This window comes from Suncus etruscus, chromosome 1, assembly GCF_024139225.1.
Source record: "Suncus etruscus isolate mSunEtr1 chromosome 1, mSunEtr1.pri.cur, whole genome shotgun sequence".
Taxonomy (NCBI): domain Eukaryota; kingdom Metazoa; phylum Chordata; class Mammalia; order Eulipotyphla; family Soricidae; genus Suncus; species Suncus etruscus.
The window spans coordinates 12,662,390-12,679,998 of NC_064848.1; the positions used below are offsets into that span (position 1 = coordinate 12,662,390).

Here is a 17,609-nt window from a genome sequence, read left to right on the forward strand (position 1 = left end):
ACTCAGGTCGACCACCTGCAAGGCAAGTTCCTTTTTCCTCTACTCTCTCCCTAGTGTTCTCTCTCTCTATTTGAGACCCAGAAGTGATGGCTGGTAAACAAATTGAGCCCTGACCACTGGAAGAGAGTGTAATTTGTTGCAAGTTGAAGCACTTGGAGATTTGGTGATGCAAATATGTGCTGAATCCTGCCGTCAGCAGTTCCTAACCTGAGATGTCTCTGGTCTCTGCTTCATAGTGCTAGTGTGAGGTCTTGGATGAAGAATGCTATGCTGACTCTGAGGCCCTTTCACGGTGACCTTTGTGTACATTTGATACTTGATTTTTAGATACACATTTTGTTAACAACTTGTATTCTTGTATGTACTATTATGTTGGGTGAGTTATGTGTTTTGGGGAGCTTTTAAATATACACAACCAGTGCTCGAAGTGTCAAGGGGTCACTCCCAGTGATACTTGACCCCCTTGTGTGGGTCTCAGTATTTAATACTGGGAATAGAGACTCACTTTTTATACAAATGCAAAGTCCTTGCCTTTGACCTTCTTTGACCTCCTTTGACCTTCTCTGCTGGCATAGCACCACTTCTTTGGTGGTTCAGCACCTGAACTCCCTTTGGCCCACTTCAGTGCCAGAGAATTAAAATCAGGGCTTCACACATACAAGAGAAGTGCTCTACCACTGAGCTGCATCTCATGTGCCCTAGTGTAACTGCTAGGCCCATCTCATAAATGGTTGTGGCAATTCAATAAACTGAAATATATACACAAAGTAAAATGGTACCTGGAATACCATTAGTGCTTTTTATGTGCTTTATAAATGAATTTAATACATTTATTTCCAGCTCTAACATTTTTTATCCTTTTTTGCTTCTACTAATTCCTTTTTTTGTTTGTTTGTTTGTTTTTTGTTTTGGGTCACTCCTGGCTCTATGCTCAGAAATCACTTCTGGCAGGCTCAGAGGACCATATAGGACGCCGGGATTCGAACCACCATCCTCCTGCATGCAACGCAAATGCCCTACCTCCATGCTATTTCTCTGACCCACTACTAATTCCTTTTTTAAAAATTATTATTTGCCTCTAATTTCTTGAGTGACTTAGGAAAAAAATGTCCTGTTTCTATAAATCTCTAATTTATTTGGGGGAATAACACCTGGCAGTGCATGCCAGTGCTAGACAAATGCCCTCCTCACTGTACTGTCTCTTCAGTCCTAACTCTAATTTTTGTTTGTTTGTTTTTTTTGGGGGGGGGACCATACTCAATGATGCTCAAAGGTTACTCCTGGCTCTGCCCAGGAATGACTCCTGGCAGTGCTCAGGGAGCATGTCCTCTGCATGACCTTCCCACTATTTAGGGTTCTCTCTGAACCCTAAATTTCTAATTTTTTAAATCAAAACCAAAATAATTTCTCCTAATTTTGTCTTCAAGTCAAATTAAAAATTTATAGTTAAAATACTTCTCAGTGAGAAAACTATAGACTTCAATGGCCTACTGAGTGCTAAAAAAATATATTAGCAAATTTGTATATAAATTTAAAAATTGAAAAGCAGGAAAAATTCTCCTCACTCTATAAGGCCAGCATTATTCTAATACCAAAATCAAGGACATTACACACAAAGAAAATTATAGCTCTATATCTCATGAATATGAATGTCAAAACTCTAAGCTAAACTCTAAATTTTAGCAAATTGTATACAGTGACCAAATAAAGGGGGGGGGGAGGAATCATTTATCACTGTCCATTGGATTTATTCAATGAACACAAGGCTGATTTTCTTTTAAAAAATTGGCTGATATATTGGGGCCGGAGAGATAGCATGGAGGTAAAGCATTTGCCTTTCATGCAGAAGGTCATTGGTTCGAATCCCAGTGTCCCATATGGTCCCCCAAGCCTGCCAAGAGAGATTTCTGAGCGTGGAGCCAGGATAACCTCTGAGCGATGCCGGGTGTGACCCAAAAACCAAAAAAAAAAAAAAAAAATTGGCTGGTATAATTTATCATGTTAACACATTAAAGGAAGAATATTGTGTGATCATATCTATCTATGCAGAACATATTGTATTTAAGTCCATTTCCGAGAAAAGTTCTATTTTTTTTTTTTTTTGGTTTTTGGAGGACCATATGGGACACCGGGGGATCAAACCGAGGTTCGTCCAAGGCTAGCGCAGGCAAGGCAGGCACCTTACCTCTAACGCCACTGCCCGGCCCCCCCCCCCCTGAGAAAAGTTCTTTTTTTTTTTTTTTAAAAATAAGTTTTATTGTGACCAAAGTGAATTATAAATTTTTTTAATTTAAACACCTTGATTACATACATGATTGTGTTTGGGTTTCAGTCATGTAAAGAACACCACCCATCACCAGTGCAACATTCCCATCACCAATGTCCCAAGTCTCCCTCCTCCCCGCCCGACCCCCGCCTGTACTCTAAACAGGCTCTCCATTTCCCACATACATTCTCATTATTAGGACAGTTCAAAATGTAGTTATTTCTCTAACTAAACTCATCACTCTTTGTGGTGAGCTTCCTGAGGTGAGCTGGAACTTCCAGCTCTTTTCTCTTTTGTGTCTGAAAATTAGTATTGCAAGAATGTCTTTCATTTTTCTTAAAACCCATAGATGAGTGAGACCATTCTGCATTTTTCTCTCTCTCTCTGACTTATTTCACTCAGCATAATAGATTCCGTGTACATCCATGTATAGGAAAATTTCATGACTTCATCTCTCCTGACAGCTGCATAATATTCCATTGTGTATATGTACCACAGTTTCTTTAGCCATTCGTCTGTTGAAGGGCATCTTGGTTGTTTCCAGAGTCTTGCTATGGTAAATAGTGCTGCAATGAATATAGGTGTAAGGAAGGGGTTTTTGTATTGTATTTTTGTGTTCCTAGGGTATATTCCTAGGAGTGGTATAGCTGGATCGTATGGGAGCTTGATTTCCAGTTTTTGGAGGAATCTCCATATCGCTTTCCATAAAGGTTGAACTAGACGGCATTCCCACCAGCAGTGGATAAGAGTTCCTTTCTCTCCACATCCCCGCCAACACTGTTTATTCTTATTCTTTGTGATGTGTGCCATTCTCTGGGGTGTGAGGTGGTATCTCATCGTTGTTTTGATTTGCATCTCCCTGATGATTAGTGATGTGGAGCACTTTTTCATGTGTCTTTTGGCCATTTGTATTTCTTCTTTGTCAAAGTGTCTGTTCATTTCTTCTCCCCATTTTTTGATGGGATTAGATGTTTTTTTCTTGTAAAGTTCTGTCAGTGCCTTGTATATTTTGGAGATTAGCCCCTTATCTGATGGATATTGGGTGAATAGTTTCTCCCACTCAGTGGGTGGCTCTTGTATCCTGGGCGCTATTTCCTTTGAGGTGCAGAAGCTTCTCAGCTTAATATATTCCCATCTGTTAATCTCTGCTTTCATTTGCTTGGAGAGGGCAGTTTCCTCCTTGAAGATGCCTGTAATGTCCTGGAGTGTTTTGCCTATGTGCTGTTCTATATATCTTATGGTTTTGGGGCTGATATCGAGGTCTTTAATCCATTTGGATTTTACCTTCGTACATGATGTTAGCTGGGGGTCTAAGTTCAATTTTTTGCAAGTGGCTATCCAATTGTGCCAACACCACTTGTTGAAGAGGCTTTCCCTGCTCCATTCAGGATTTCCTGCTCCTTTATCAAAAATTAGGTGTTTGTATGTCTGGGGAACATTTTCTGAGTATTCAAGCCTATTCCACTGATCTGAGGGCCTGTCCTTATTCCAATACCATGCTGTTTTGATAACTATTGCTTTGTAGTACAGTTTAAAGTTGGGGAAAGTAATTCCTCCCATATTCTTTTTCCCAATGATTGCTTTAGCTATTCGAGGGTGTTTATTGTTCCAAATGAATTTCAAAAGTGCCTGATCCACTTCTTTGAAGAATGTCACGGGTATCTTTAGAGGGATAGCATTAAATCTGTATAATGCCTTAGGGAGTATTGCCATTTTGATGATGTTAATCCTGCCAATCCATGAGCAGGGTATGTGTTTCCATTTCCGTGTGTCCTCTCTTATTTCTTGTAGCAGAGTTTTATAGTTTTCTTTGTATAGGTCCTTCACATTTTTAGTCAAGTTGATTCCAAGATATTTGAGTTTGTGTGGCACTATTGTGAATGGAATTGTTTTTTTTTTTTTTGATTTTTGGGTCGCACCTGGCGGTGCTCAGAGGTTACTCCTGGCTGTCTGCTCAGAAATAGCTCCTGGCAGGCACGGGGGACCATATGGGACACCGGGATTCGAACCAACCACCTTTGGTCCTGGATTGGCTGCTTGCAAGGCAAACGCCACTGTGCTATCTCTCCGGGCCCTGGAATTGTTTTCTTAATGTCCATTTCATCCTTATTACTATTGGTGTATAGGAAGGCCATTGATTTTTGTGTGTTAATTTTGTAGCCTGCCACCTTGCTATATGAGTCTATTGTTTCTAGAAGCTTTTTGGTAGTCTTTAGGGTTTTCTAAGTAGAGTATCATGTCATCTGCAAACAGTGAGAGCTTGACTTCTTCCTTTCCTATCTGGATTCCCTTGATATCTTTTTCTTGCCTAATCGCTATAGCAAGTACTTCCAGTGCTATGTTGAATAGGAGTGGTGAGAGAGGACAGCCTTGTCTTGTGCCAGAATTTAGAGGGAATGCTTTTAGTTTTTCTCCATTGAGGATAATATTTGCCACTGGCTTGTGGTAGATGGCCTTAACTATATTGAGAAAGGTTCCTTCCATTCCCATCTTGCTGAGAGTTTTGATCAAGAATGGGTGTTGGACCTTATCAAATGCTTTCTCTGCATCTATTGATATGATCATGTGGTTTTTATTTTTCTTGTTATTGATGTCGTGTATTATGTTTCCCTCTAAGATTGGGAACAAAGCAGTTTCCTGCTGTCACAACTTTTCAACATGACACATGAGATTCTGGCCAGCATGTAAAGCAAAACCAGAAATACAAAGCATTAAGGGGCCAGAGTGATAGCACAGCAGGTAGGGCATTTGCCTTGTAAGTGGCCCACCGAGGTTTGATCCCCAGCATCCTAGTCCCCAAGCCTACAGGAGTAATTTCTGAGTGCAAAATCAGAAGTAATCCCTGAGTGTGCCAGTTGTGACCCCAAAGGAAATAAACAAAAGAAATACAAGGCATCGCGCTTAGAAAAAACTGTCAAACTGCCTTTGTTCATAGTGTGACTGTATGGCAGGGTTGGCAATCTTGTCCTGTCAAGGCCAATTTAGGCCCATGTATTTTAGCCTTTGTATGCTATACCATCTCTGTAGTAAATATTTAATTGCCATTTTAGCATGTAAGTAGCCATAGATAATGCATGAATGAATGGGCATGACTTTGTGCCAGTAAATCTTTATTTATAAAACAGATCCCAGGTGGGCCAGAGCAATAGCACAGCAGTAGAGCATTTGCCTTGCATGCAGCCAACCCCGGTTCAATTTTTGGCATCCCATATAGTCCCCCAAGCCTGCCAGGAGTAACCCCTGAGTGCCACCAGGTGTGACTCCAAAACAAAACCAAAACAAAACAAAAAACAGGGCCAGAGATATAGCACAGCGGTAGGGCATTTGCCTTGCACACAGCTGATCCAGGACAGACAGTGGTTCGAATCCCGGCAACCCATATGGTCCCCCATGCCTGCCAGGAGTGATTTCTGAGTGCAGAACCAGGAGTAACCCCTGAGCACTTCCAGGTGTGATCCTCAATCCTCCCCCAAAAAAAGAAAAGAAAAAAATAGACCCCATGGCCAAAGATCTAGTATAGTAAGGTACTTGCCTATATGCAGCAATTGATCCTATTTCTATCCCCAGCACCTCAAATGGTCCCTCAAACCTCACCAGGAATGATCTCTTAGCACAGAGCCAGGAGGAGGCACTGGGTACCAAAAGTATGACTCAAAAATTTAAAAATAGATGAGGGCTGGGGAGAGAGTTCAAATATGCCTAGCATGCAGCAGGCCCCAGTTTTATCTTCAATGTTGCATGGTTCTCTTAGTACCACTAGGTACTGCCCGTAAAGGCACAAAGCACCAGCTTTACTGAGTGCTGAATCATCTAGAATTAGTGTAAATCCCATGGAATATACATATATACAAAGATCATATAGAATTAGTGTGTTTAATATGGTTGTAAGATACAATATCTAAAACTCCATTGTTATTTTTTTATGTACTAGTAATGAACAACTGAAGTTGACTTTGCTTATTTATTTACTTTGGTTTTGGGGGTCAAACCTAGCAGTGCTCAAGGCTTACTCCTGATGCTGTGTTCAAGGATCACTCCTAATAAAGCTAAGGGGATCCTATGGAAAGCCATAGGGTCTTGGCCAACTGCTGGTTCTCATCAAAGTACCATTTCCACTCTGTCTTGATTAAACTCAGGTCAGTCATGTGCGAGGCAAGTGTCTTACCCTCTACGCTATGTCTCCAGTCCCTGACACTTAAAAAACAAAGCAGCATTAAAAATCCCTAAAAAAAAAAAAATAACCCCTTTCACAATAACAATGACAAAAAGAAATATTTAAGGATGAATCACAACATAGACAAATAGCCTATACCCTCAAAACTATAAAACATGATTGAGAAAAAGAAGTTTAAATATTGAAATCAGAGGAGAAATAGATAAACTGAACATTTATATGTCTGTAGACTATTAACTATTTTTTATAATTAAGAACTTGAGAGGCCAACCTACTGGCCTCAAGATCTGCCTGTCATACAGCAGGCAGGAGTTGGATCTCACTACAGGCTGGACTACAATGAGCACAGAGAAAAGCATGCGTGTGAGTTATTGAAACCTAATTTTTTTTTTCAGTCCAGCATGGAGTTAGTAGAAAATTGGACCCAAGGGTTCTGATTTTTAATTTCCAGTGTTTCACCTTCTAACACCTTGTTATTTAGAAATGTAACATCTGAAGGTGCCCGAATCTGCATTTTAAGATTCTCAGGTGGCTCGTATGCAATTTAGACTGGAGCTCGAGTGGACACATTCAGCTGGATGGAAGTAGGAAGTTGGAGTTTATGTAGCTCTGACTAATGTAATTCAGCTGTTGACCTCTGCCTGTTGGTATTCTACTTTAATGTGGTATTTTAATATATTATTTCTGATAGAAAACTCCTCTCAAACTCTCCCCCAGTCCAACAGTAACCCCATTTGTTGGCATGTATTTTTTAAATTATTTTGCACTTAATATCTGTCCCCTAGTACACATAGAAACCTCTTATCTAAGTCAGAAATCATTCTTCAAGATAAAAACATTTGACTTTCTTAGGAAACTAAGCTTATGTGTGGGTTTAAATAGTGTTCATTTTATGGTTTTCTGTTACCAATGTGTACTTTATTATAGAAAAGTTTGAAATACAAATAAATAAGGAGGAAAACTATTTATAATACTATCAGTTAGAGATAATTACTGTTTTGCTCTTAGGTGGATATGGAGCTCTCCCCCAATCTTTATAAAATTTGTTTCTATTGGGTAATTCACAGTTGTTATAGAGGAGATGGAATCTTTAGTTGTTTTCCTAGTTTTATAATAGTGCATAAAGAGGATGGGTAATGAATGCATGATTTTGCATTTTTGTGCTTTTCTCCCCCCACAACATTTGTATTTTCTAGATGATTATTCATTCCTTGTGTGCTTCTTTATATGCTTCATGATATTCCGCTGAGTATCTAAACCACAGTTTACTTAACTATTCCCTTATTGCATAACATTTAGGGCACTCGCATTTTTCAGTTTGATAAGTAGCATGCCAGGAAAATTATTGTGTATATAAGCCTTCTCCTGTAGATTTTTAGTAATGTCTTCGGGAATAATTTCTAGCAGGGAGCAGTAGCTGTGAACTTGGGTTCCTGGGTTTAGTAAAACTCAGACAATAGTATTTAAAAATGACACACAAATGCAAGGCCAAGGTTCCTAGCTGTGGGCTGAACTGTTTGTTCTTGCAGGGGAAGAGAAAACCAGCCATTGACAGGACAGAGTGGAACAGCTACTTTGATGAAAATGGGCAGTTGGCCAAGACCCGAGACTTCATCTGCGTTAACATCCTGGAAAGGGTGGGGCCCTGAACTACCTTGGTTCTAACCCTGGAACTGGGGAAGCATCTCAGAAAGGCTCATAATTTGCCTATCTCCCAACTCCAGGGCCTGCACCCCAGCGTGAGAACTGAAGTGTGGAAGTTCCTTACTGGATACTATGCGTGGCACAGCTCCCAGGATGAGCGCCTCTCAATGGACAGTACCCGGAGGTGCAGCAAGAGGGGGTGGTGGGAGGTCGGGAGATGAGTTTTGTGCCAGTCCCTGTCTCAACTCCTGACCCAGGCCATCCACTCTCTCCCGGGGCCAGGAGGTCTGTTCTCAATTTTGGAGGGTGCGTGTAGGTTGGGGAATAATAATAATAATAATAATAATAATAATAATGTAACTGGACTGTGTGCTAGGCTGGAAGAAAAGTCCCACATCCATCCAAGGAGATACCTAGTCCCACCTCTGTGTCAGGTGGGCCACAAGCTGCCAGATCCTCTGAGAGAAACCTTTCTGGCAACTTCTGGCTCCCGGGGCCCAGACAGGCAATGGTTCCAGTCCCTGTTCTTATCCTTTCAATCTCTGCCTCCACAGCATGACCTTCTCAATTCTGTCTCCTCAAATGACACTAGTAATTGAGTTGATGATTCTTCTGCATAATGCAGGAGGATCTCACCTTGACACACTTCATTTATGATTTAACCTTTCTTGAGTAACTGGCCTCTGCAGGTTCTGGGTGTGAAGGTGTGAACATCCCTCCAGGGTTGCTCTCACCATATAGACAACCATACCACTTCTCGAATCCTGTTCATTGCACAGGGCCCTGCCAACTCTTCCAATGGGGAAGTCTCACTTCATAGAGGGCTAAACTGAAGGGAGAGATGTGTGTGTGTGTATATATATTTGAGTGTGAGACTGTGTGTATATGTGTGTAAATGTGTACCTGTGATGTGTGGATGTTGTTCTCTCTGTAAATGTGTGGATGTGTGTGTGCGTGTATTTGTTAGTGTGTGTGTCATAGTTTGCCCATGTGTGTCATAGTTGTGTATGAGTATATGAGAGACAGTATGTGTTAGGGTGTGTGTGTTATGTGTGTTTGTGTTTGTGAGGATGGGTTTCTGGGACAGCAGTTAGATACTCAGAGATGTGGCTCAGCTGTGAAGTGATCACTTATTATGTATCACGAGGCCCAGAGTTTGATCTCCAGTGGCACAAAAAAAAAGACTAATTCAACAAATGTTTGGGGAGAACTCACTTCACTCCATAGAGCTGTGTTCCCCCTGAGCTCCATCTAGGTGCAAGCAAGGGTGGTGAGGGCTGGCACAGGTAAAGGTTGGGGCATCACAGGTGGGGGCACAGCCTGGGTAGAGCCCATTTTATCATGTTCCCATGCACCTCCAAAAATGGGCAGCTGCACAGCGCAGAGGCTCTCTGGTTCTCTGAGCACCATTAAAGCCGAGCTCTGTGCTCACAGGAAAAACTATGAGTCCCTCTGTCAGATGTATGAGAAGATTCAGCCCCTGCTGGAGAACCTGCACCGCAACTTCACTGAGATTCGGAATAACATCGGTGAGGAGAGGGGCGGGGCGTGAGGGGAGACAGAGTCAGCCTGTACTTCCATTTCAGGCAGGTCCAGAGAGGGACGGGGTCAGGTTCCCTGCCAGGTCACCCTTTGCTGACCTCCCTATTGTCCTATTGTGCGGTTTTTCTCTCTCTCCTTGGCCTCACCCCATCCAGGGTTTGGAGGGGAACATGGTGGCTGAAGGGAGCAGCCAGAGAAAGCAGCTCTGTGTGGGTCGCATGGGGGGGGGCACCCATTAAGGTTGCCCTCGCTGCCCTCTCGGGAATGAGGGCAGTAAACACTCTACAGACCCTCTGCTGGTGCCATCCACCGGTCTCTTGCCCTGTCCTAGCATTTGATATCCAGAAACTCTATGACAAAGATCCGATGGGCAACATCCTTATCGACAAGAAGAAGCTGGAGAAAATCCTGTTGCTAAGCTACGTCTGCAACACCCAAGCAGGTGTGTGCTATGCCGCACCGCCCACCTGTGCCCCCAGCCCTCTGCTCCAGCCCTGCCTGCAAACACCCACTGACTTCTATCTTTCTATCCCAGAGTACCAGAAGGGCTTCCATGAAATGGTGATGCTTTTTCAGCTGATGGTGGAACACGAGCACGAGACCTTTTGGCTTTTCCAGTTCTTCCTGCAGAAAACAGTGAGGGCCAAACCCATGCTCTACCATCAGTATCCCTGTCTCCAAACAGCCTCTTGTCTTAAGCAGCCTTTCCCTCCAGCCTAAAAACAGCACCAAAGGGCCAGCTAATATCAGAGGGTGTTCTGGGGGAGGTGGTGGGCTTAAAGAGGGGTGGTCAAAGCTCTGAGCCCAGCATTTGACAATCACGTGGCTCATCAGACCCTTCCTAAAATCCCTCCCCAAGTGCAGCCCTGCTCTCACACAACCCCTTATGGCTCCCCAAAATGAAAGCCAAGCGCCTCAGCCAGATATGCAAGGCCTGGCTCCATTCAGGCTTATTGCTCTCTCTGCCTAAGCCCTCTGACCTAACTTCCAGGTGCACAGTATGACCTGGGGTGTACTCAGACACACCCCACATTTGAGGGCTTTAGAAGGTTCTGCTCCCTTGGAAGCTTTCTGTCTGGAAAGCCTTTTCTTGTGGTCCCTCAGAGATGTCCTCAGACATCTCTCTGGCCTCTGACACAGTGCTCACAGTTCCTCATTGTTCCTAGGGGCTGGCTACAGTGGGAGGAGGAATGATGCGCTCCTTATACTGGGGCTACACCTAAAACATAGTCATCTCTCCAGCAGCCCCCCCCTTGCATGCATGGACCCATGCATGGACCTCCCTGATGCACTTGGTGGTCCAGCTTCCTCAAGACATGGACCATTCCAGAGGCAGGAATGAGCACACTCAGGGGCCTCTAGAACTGGGGTACTTTGAGGCAGGACTGGCTTCTCAGCCTCTGTTCCCATTACCCAGGAGCACAGCTGTGTCATCAACATCGGGGTGGGCAGGAACCTTGACATGCTCAGTGACCTCATCGCCCTACTGGATCCTGTGTTCTCCGAGCACCTGAGTATGTACCAGCCCCAGCATATTCCTCCCAGTGGGGTAAGCAGGGGTCCAAGGGGACCAGGACCCTGCCCAGGACCCTGAACTGCAATGTGGATGGTTCCTACCCCATCATCAGTGAGTGAGCACGGTGGTTCTGTTCTGGCATGCTTCCTTGCTGGCCTCACCTCTGTGGTTCTTGCTGTCTGGGGTGTGTGTTCCGATCAGCCACCCCATCTCTCTCCACAGAGGGAAAGGGTTCAGGTGCTGTGCAGTCCCTCTTCCCCTGGTTCTGCTTCTCCTTCCAGCGTGCCTTCAAGTCCTTCGATGACGTCTGGAGACTCTGGGAGGTGAGCACCATAGCTCTTTCCTCAGCCTCCCACCTCACATTGCAGAAGCTCAGTGGCGGGGATGGTAGATGGTGGAGGGCCCCCATCCTACTCTGCAAACAGTAGAGTCTCACAGGGCTCCTTACAAGAGCCTCCAGTCTCCAGGCTGTGCTTGCTGTAGCAGGGCTGGGGAGCATTGGGGAAGGCAAAGGTGGCTTTAGATTCCAACCCCAGCTCCAGCCCCAGCCCCTATCCACTGCTCTCACTGCCCCACTACTCCTTCCCCACTGTCACTATACTGTATGTGGCCTCCTCACTGCATTACAGATAGTTCAACATACAGTTCTTGAAGCCCAAAACCTGGGGCCCTGATGACTCCTCCATTACCTCAGCCTCTGGCTGCCACTGACTGCAGGATCTAGCCTGGGCCTCAGCTTGTCTTTAGTGCTTATCACTCACCTCCCACCTGCCTTCCTGGTGACCTAACATCTTCATGTGACCCTCTGTATTCCATCAAACTGTACTTTGTCATCCTCAACTGCTACCCATGGTTTCCCAGTTTACTCTCTCCTTCCCTTCTCTCTCCCTGAAAGTAATAAATTCCCAGAAGACCTTTTCTCTCAAGGCACCTGAAGCCACCATAATACCTAGAATCCTAGTGGTACCTGCAAGTACTTGACTGTGTGGAAGAATGAATGAGTGAGTGAATGGATGGATGAATGAGTTAGTGGATGAATAGCTGACTGATTGGATGACTGGATGGACAGACAGACCAATGGGTGGATGGTTGGATAAGGAAGTGAGTGAATAGATAGATAAATGAGTGGCTGAGTGGATGGATGGATGGGTGGATGGATGGATGGATGGATGGATGGATGGATGGATGGATGGATGGAAGAATGGGTGGGTGGGTGGGTGGGTAGGTGAGTGGGTGGGTGGATTGATTGTTGGGTTGAATAGATGGATGGATGGATGATTGGCTGAATAGGGAGCTAAATGAATGAATGGGTGAGTGAGTTGTGAAACTGAGCAGGTAGCAGGTGGGAACCTCCTAGAAACTGAGGCAATGGCCTCCCACAGGTGTTGCTGAGTGGAAAGCCATGCCGGAACTTCCAGGTGCTGGTGGCCTACAGTTTGCTGCAGATGGTGCGGGAACAGGTGTTGCGGGAGAGCATGGCTGGTGATGACATCCTGCTGGTGAGAGCCTCTCTACAACCTGTACCCCTCCCCAACTCAGGGTCTGACTGCCCTTCAGTGTAGATTTATGCCCTGCTCTAGTAGAAAAAGCAACAAGGCTGCCTTGTCTCAGTGTTTTATTTTATTTTTTTTTTATTTGTCCTGAGGCCACAGCTGACAGTGCTCAGGGACAATTCCCAATATAATCATTACATTGCTCCTGGTAGACCTCAGAGAACAGAAGTTTTCTGGGGCCTGAGTCCAGGCTTCCTGCAAGCACAGCAAATGCTCAGCCCAGTCCCAGCACTTTCACAGACTCATTTTCTCATTCCTGACCTAAGAGGCCAGAGTGTCACCTTTGATCCTCCTCAGCCCATGAACAAGATCCAATAGCTCTGAAACTACAAGCTGAACAGCCAGTTTCTGGGCTCCACACCCACCTGTAGCAAAAGGCCTAAAGTTCTCCCAACATTCTTTAAAGCATCTGAAAGTTATTCAATTTCTTGCTGTTAGGCCATGCCTGGTGATGCTCAGGGACTACTCTCAGCTCTGTCTGTGCTTGGGAGCTGCTCGGGAAACTGCAGTGCTGGGGACAGAAGCCAGACCAGGCTACTGGTTGCAGAGTGCAGGCCTGTCTTTGGAGCCCTCTCTTCTCCATCCCTGATGTCTATTTGTAAATAATAATGAGTGGTGGCCGATGATGAAAGAGATCTTCCTTAGAAGCCCATGTGATGAGATCACCGCCTAGAATCTCTAGACCCCCATGGAAATGGCCTTACCATTTCCACCAAAATATAAAATCCCAGGGTGACTTTTCAGGCACTGGACATGGAAGTGAAGGATCCCTTGAAGCTGCAGCCAGCCACCAGCCACCCCTGCCCCATGCCCAGGGAGACCTACTTTCTCCCATTCTCCCTGCACAGGCCTGCAATCGCCTCATTGACCTTGATGCTGATGAGCTGATCTCCTCTGCCTGCTTGGTTTATGCTGAGCTCATCCAGAAGAATGTAAGTGATCTGGCTATATGTTCTTCTCCAGGAAGCCTTCCCTGATAGCCCATGCTCAATTCATGGCAGATTCTGCTCCAGAGGCCCTGGGATGGAGGATGGGAGATTTGTTGCATCCCAGTCCTGATTTCTGGGTACTTCTCTAGGACCTGGTCCTCGTCCCTCACTTCCCACATTCACCCCCAGTGCTGGGGGCTGTGGGATGGGTGAAGTGAAATGAAGAATGAGAGCAATGCCAGGGTCCACCTCAACCTGATGACTTCCACTCTCTCTGCCAGATTCCCAAGCCACTGAAGGATTTCTTCCTCTGAGGACATGCACAGAGACATGGCCCTCACAGCCCAAGGAAGGTGGTGATGACACTGAGCGATGCCTGTTGGGGCTGGGAGTGAAGGAAGATAATATAGAATCACTGGGAAAGTCTTGTAGAGTGTGGTGTGGGGGCTGTGGGTGTGAGGGCAAAAGAGCCCAGGCCGGACTGCAGCTGCAGAGAGATCACACATGCACAAGGGCACGCTGGCAGAAGGATGCAGGTCAGATTCACACACACACACACACACACACACACACACACACACACACACACACATACACACACACACACACACAGATACAGGAACTTGGCATCAGGTAGAAGCAATTATGGGGTCACTGACTGGGGAGTCACCTGCCTTTGCGACTGATGACACTGAATCGATCTAATCCAGCTTGGACAATCCCAGAACTGATGTGGTAGAGGCAGGTCTGATGCCAGAGCTTTGTCCTAGCCCAAGCCCTACCTCTTCCTGTACCCAGTGTGCCAGGCATACCTGAAGTTGCCTCTCTAGGACTTTCTTGGCAGCCTCTACTCTCTGGCGGGTGATGGTTCCTGCAGCTTCAGCCTCCCTCCCAAAGGAACTTTCATTTCTCAACTCCCTCAGACTGATACTTTTTCTGCCTCGTTGCTCTGACCAGACAATGCCACAGGCTGGCACCCTTGTTTCCACAGTCACAGCAAAGAATGAAACAAGCACTATCTTGTTCAGGCCTAAGATGGCTTAAACCCCGAAGGAGATGCCACCTGGCCATTTTAGCAAATCAGCTTCAACCTTTCCCCCTCACCAACCCCATTCCCCACCTGTTACCACATATCTTCTTAGAACAAAGAATTCACATGGTCAGGGTTGAGGCCAGAACAGTACAGTGGGCAGGGTGCTTGCCTTGCACATGTCCAACCTGAGTTGGATCCCCGGCTTCCCATATGGTCCCCTGAGTGAACCAGAAATAAGCCCAGAGCATGGCCAAGTGTGGGTCAAAAACAAAAACAAAGCAAAGCACATTGTCAGGGGCACACCTTGTAGATGCACAATTAGCCTGCACACTTAAAGTATGATCTTAAAGATGAGGAATTAGCATGTTTTCCTGAGTTGAATACTCGAAAATGACCAGGGCTGAGTGCTATCCAGGCAAAGGGGGCATCAGCCAGAGGCCAAGGGTGCTCTGTAGATCCTAGGTGGATTTTGTAGGTTGCAAAGGCTAGGAATGAGAGAGCTGAGTTGGGGACAAATAAGTGGAAGTCTGTAGCTAATCTGCAGGGCAGCATCACAAGGAACCCTTAGCAACACCCACAGAGTCTGGGGAGTGAGGTGTGGAAAAGCCCCCCAAGTGATTCCCCCAAATCTGAGAGGGGAAAAAAATGGTTCAAAGGGAAGCTCCTGAAAGGTGGTGGAAGGACCAGACCGAGGTCCTGAGAGGTCAGGGAAGGCCATGCTGGGGGTTCCACATGATGCTGGATGCCGGCACACACCTCAGCATCCACCTTGGATCATCCAGTGTGATTTCTGCCATCTCCTCCAACTCTACTCTGGACCTTTCACCTCCCAGCCCAGAGCCATCAGCTGGTGACTCTAGAAAGCATATCAAGTGCTTTTCTAAGCCATATCTTCAAAGACCTTCCCAAGGGAAGTAATGAGTGTCTCAAAGGCCTGAATCTTACTGTCAGGGTTTGCAAGTGGGGATGTAGGCCCCCAACATGAAAGCTCTCCACACTGGGAGCAAATGGATGTTATTATTATGCAAACAAGGGTGACCCGTGGGTAAGGGCCTCCATTCTTCATACAGACATCAGCAGGGTTGTGTGCAAGAGGAAAGACAGGCTCTGTCAGAGCAGCCCCTCAAGAGAGTCCTAGGAGCTTGAGTTCTGACATCTGCTGGCTGCTGATCTTCTTAGAGAAATGTCTCCAGGGGACGTCTGTGGAGCCAGAAGATGTGATTTGCTAAGTCTCAGGTTCAATGTCAGCCTGTGCTTCAGGTGTATAATGTAGCTGCTTTCCAGACAGAGGGTGACCAGGTGATTGATGGAAGAGAGAATGGTTGTAGTGATGAGTTTGGAGATGGTCAGTAAGAAGTAGAGGTGGAGGTGAAAGGAGGTGAGGACAATGGTCTTGGGGGTGAGGAAGCAGGAATGGGGTGGGCAAGGCAGCAGTGGTTCATGACTGAGGGAGAACAGTCACTGCACTGATGGCTCTGGATGGTTTAGGTTGGTACAGGAGACAGCGCAGGTGGTGATGGTGGCAAAGGTATAGAAACAATGGTGTTAATGGGCCAGATAGTGAAGACAAAGGTTGAGGGTGAGGGGTGATCGGCTACTTACAGAGACGGGTGGGGTCAGGGGTCAGGGTGAAGGCCAGAGTTGTGACCGTAGAGGTCGGTGGAGAAGAGATAGTGGGTGAAGATGGGAGTCTCAGACTTTTACATTTCCTGCAGGAGGAGAGGTAAGGAGGGATTCAGAGAGAGAAGGTACAGGCTCTGTTGGGATGGTGACCTGGAGAGCAGGGATGAGGGTAAGGAAAAGCTCAGGAACACCCCTGCTTTCTCCCTGCAAAAGCCACCGGCTATTGATACCCCAGAGCCCCTGAAGGAGGTAGCATGCCTGAGATCTGTGAGTGACCCACAGGAGATCTTGGGGCAGAGATTATAGTCCTACCCTGACCCAGGAGCCTCAGTCTTCTGCTCTAGGAAATGGGAGAAAGCGAGAAAACCAAGAAAAAGCATGTTTTCTTTCCCATCTGTGAGGATAAGCACTGGCCCTATGACTGGCAACCAGGTCATGGAAAGCAAAATGAATCTGTTTTGTTGAGGTGTGGGTGGGGAGGTGAGTGAAAACGGTGACTGTTAGAGGATAGGGGTACAGAGATATGGAGGAGCTGTGACATCACCCAGATCCTTTGCTGCCTGGTACATGCACCAGCCCTTGAGACTCCGAGAGAGGAGATGAGCCAGACTTCAGGTATGGCAAGTGGCCCTATACAGTCTCCTTAAGTATTTGGAGCTTTTGTCTCCTCTCCTGTATAGAATAAAAAATACAGGTTGCGGGGGGTGTGATAGCACAGTGGTAGGGTGTTTGCCTTGCACGCAGCTGACCCAGTACAGGCAGTGGTTCGAATCCCGCCATCCCATATGGTCCCCGGAGCCTGCCAGGAGCAACATCTGAGCTCAGAGCCTGGAGTAATCCCTGAGGGCCGCTAGGTGTGGGGCCCCCCCAATAAAAACAAAGACAAAACAAATGCAGGTTTGAGTGCAAGAGTTAGGCACTTGCCTCACACACGGCTAACCCAGATTCCATTTCTGGAACCACAAAGGGTCCCCCCCCCCCGGCCCCATCAGGAGTGACCCCTGAGCACAGAACCTAGGAGTAAGCCCTGAATACTGCTGTGGGTAGCCCCAAAACTAGCTTCCCAATTGAGCAGTAGTTGTCTATAACTGGTTCACCCCTACAAACTTTAGCTCCAGAAACTGGTGGTAACTGTCAATCAAAGGTACCAGGTGGTACCAAGTGGTGTCAAGCTGGTACCAGGTGGCAGGGGCACCATTTTGATTTTCATTCGTTGATCTCAGAATCAGCACCCCCAGGACAGAAGTGCTCCTTCCTTATGGGCAGCTCCCGCCCAAGTACCAACTCCACCCAGGAAGCTGCACTTGCAATGCTCATCCTGCAGAGGGC

General features: G+C 46.2%; 1 protein-coding gene across 3 annotated transcripts in view; it reads left to right on the forward strand.

Annotated features, from left to right (window-relative positions):
• TBC1D21 (TBC1 domain family member 21) overlaps positions 1–13,938 on the forward strand; it is a 30,954-nt gene extending 17,016 nt beyond the window's left edge. The window contains exons 2-11 of one of the 3 annotated variants that reach the window (XM_049778363.1): positions 7,970–8,077; positions 8,165–8,268; positions 9,519–9,613; positions 9,958–10,068; positions 10,162–10,262; positions 11,044–11,140; positions 11,365–11,465; positions 12,525–12,641; positions 13,544–13,627; positions 13,906–13,938. In XM_049778363.1, coding sequence (XP_049634320.1) covers positions 7,970–8,077; positions 8,165–8,268; positions 9,519–9,613; positions 9,958–10,068; positions 10,162–10,262; positions 11,044–11,140; positions 11,365–11,465; positions 12,525–12,641; positions 13,544–13,627; positions 13,906–13,938 — 951 coding nt within the window. The other 2 variants (XM_049778368.1, XR_007498254.1) reach the window with 2 other exon arrangements.
• The last annotated feature ends 3,671 nt before the right edge of the window (positions 13,939–17,609 follow it).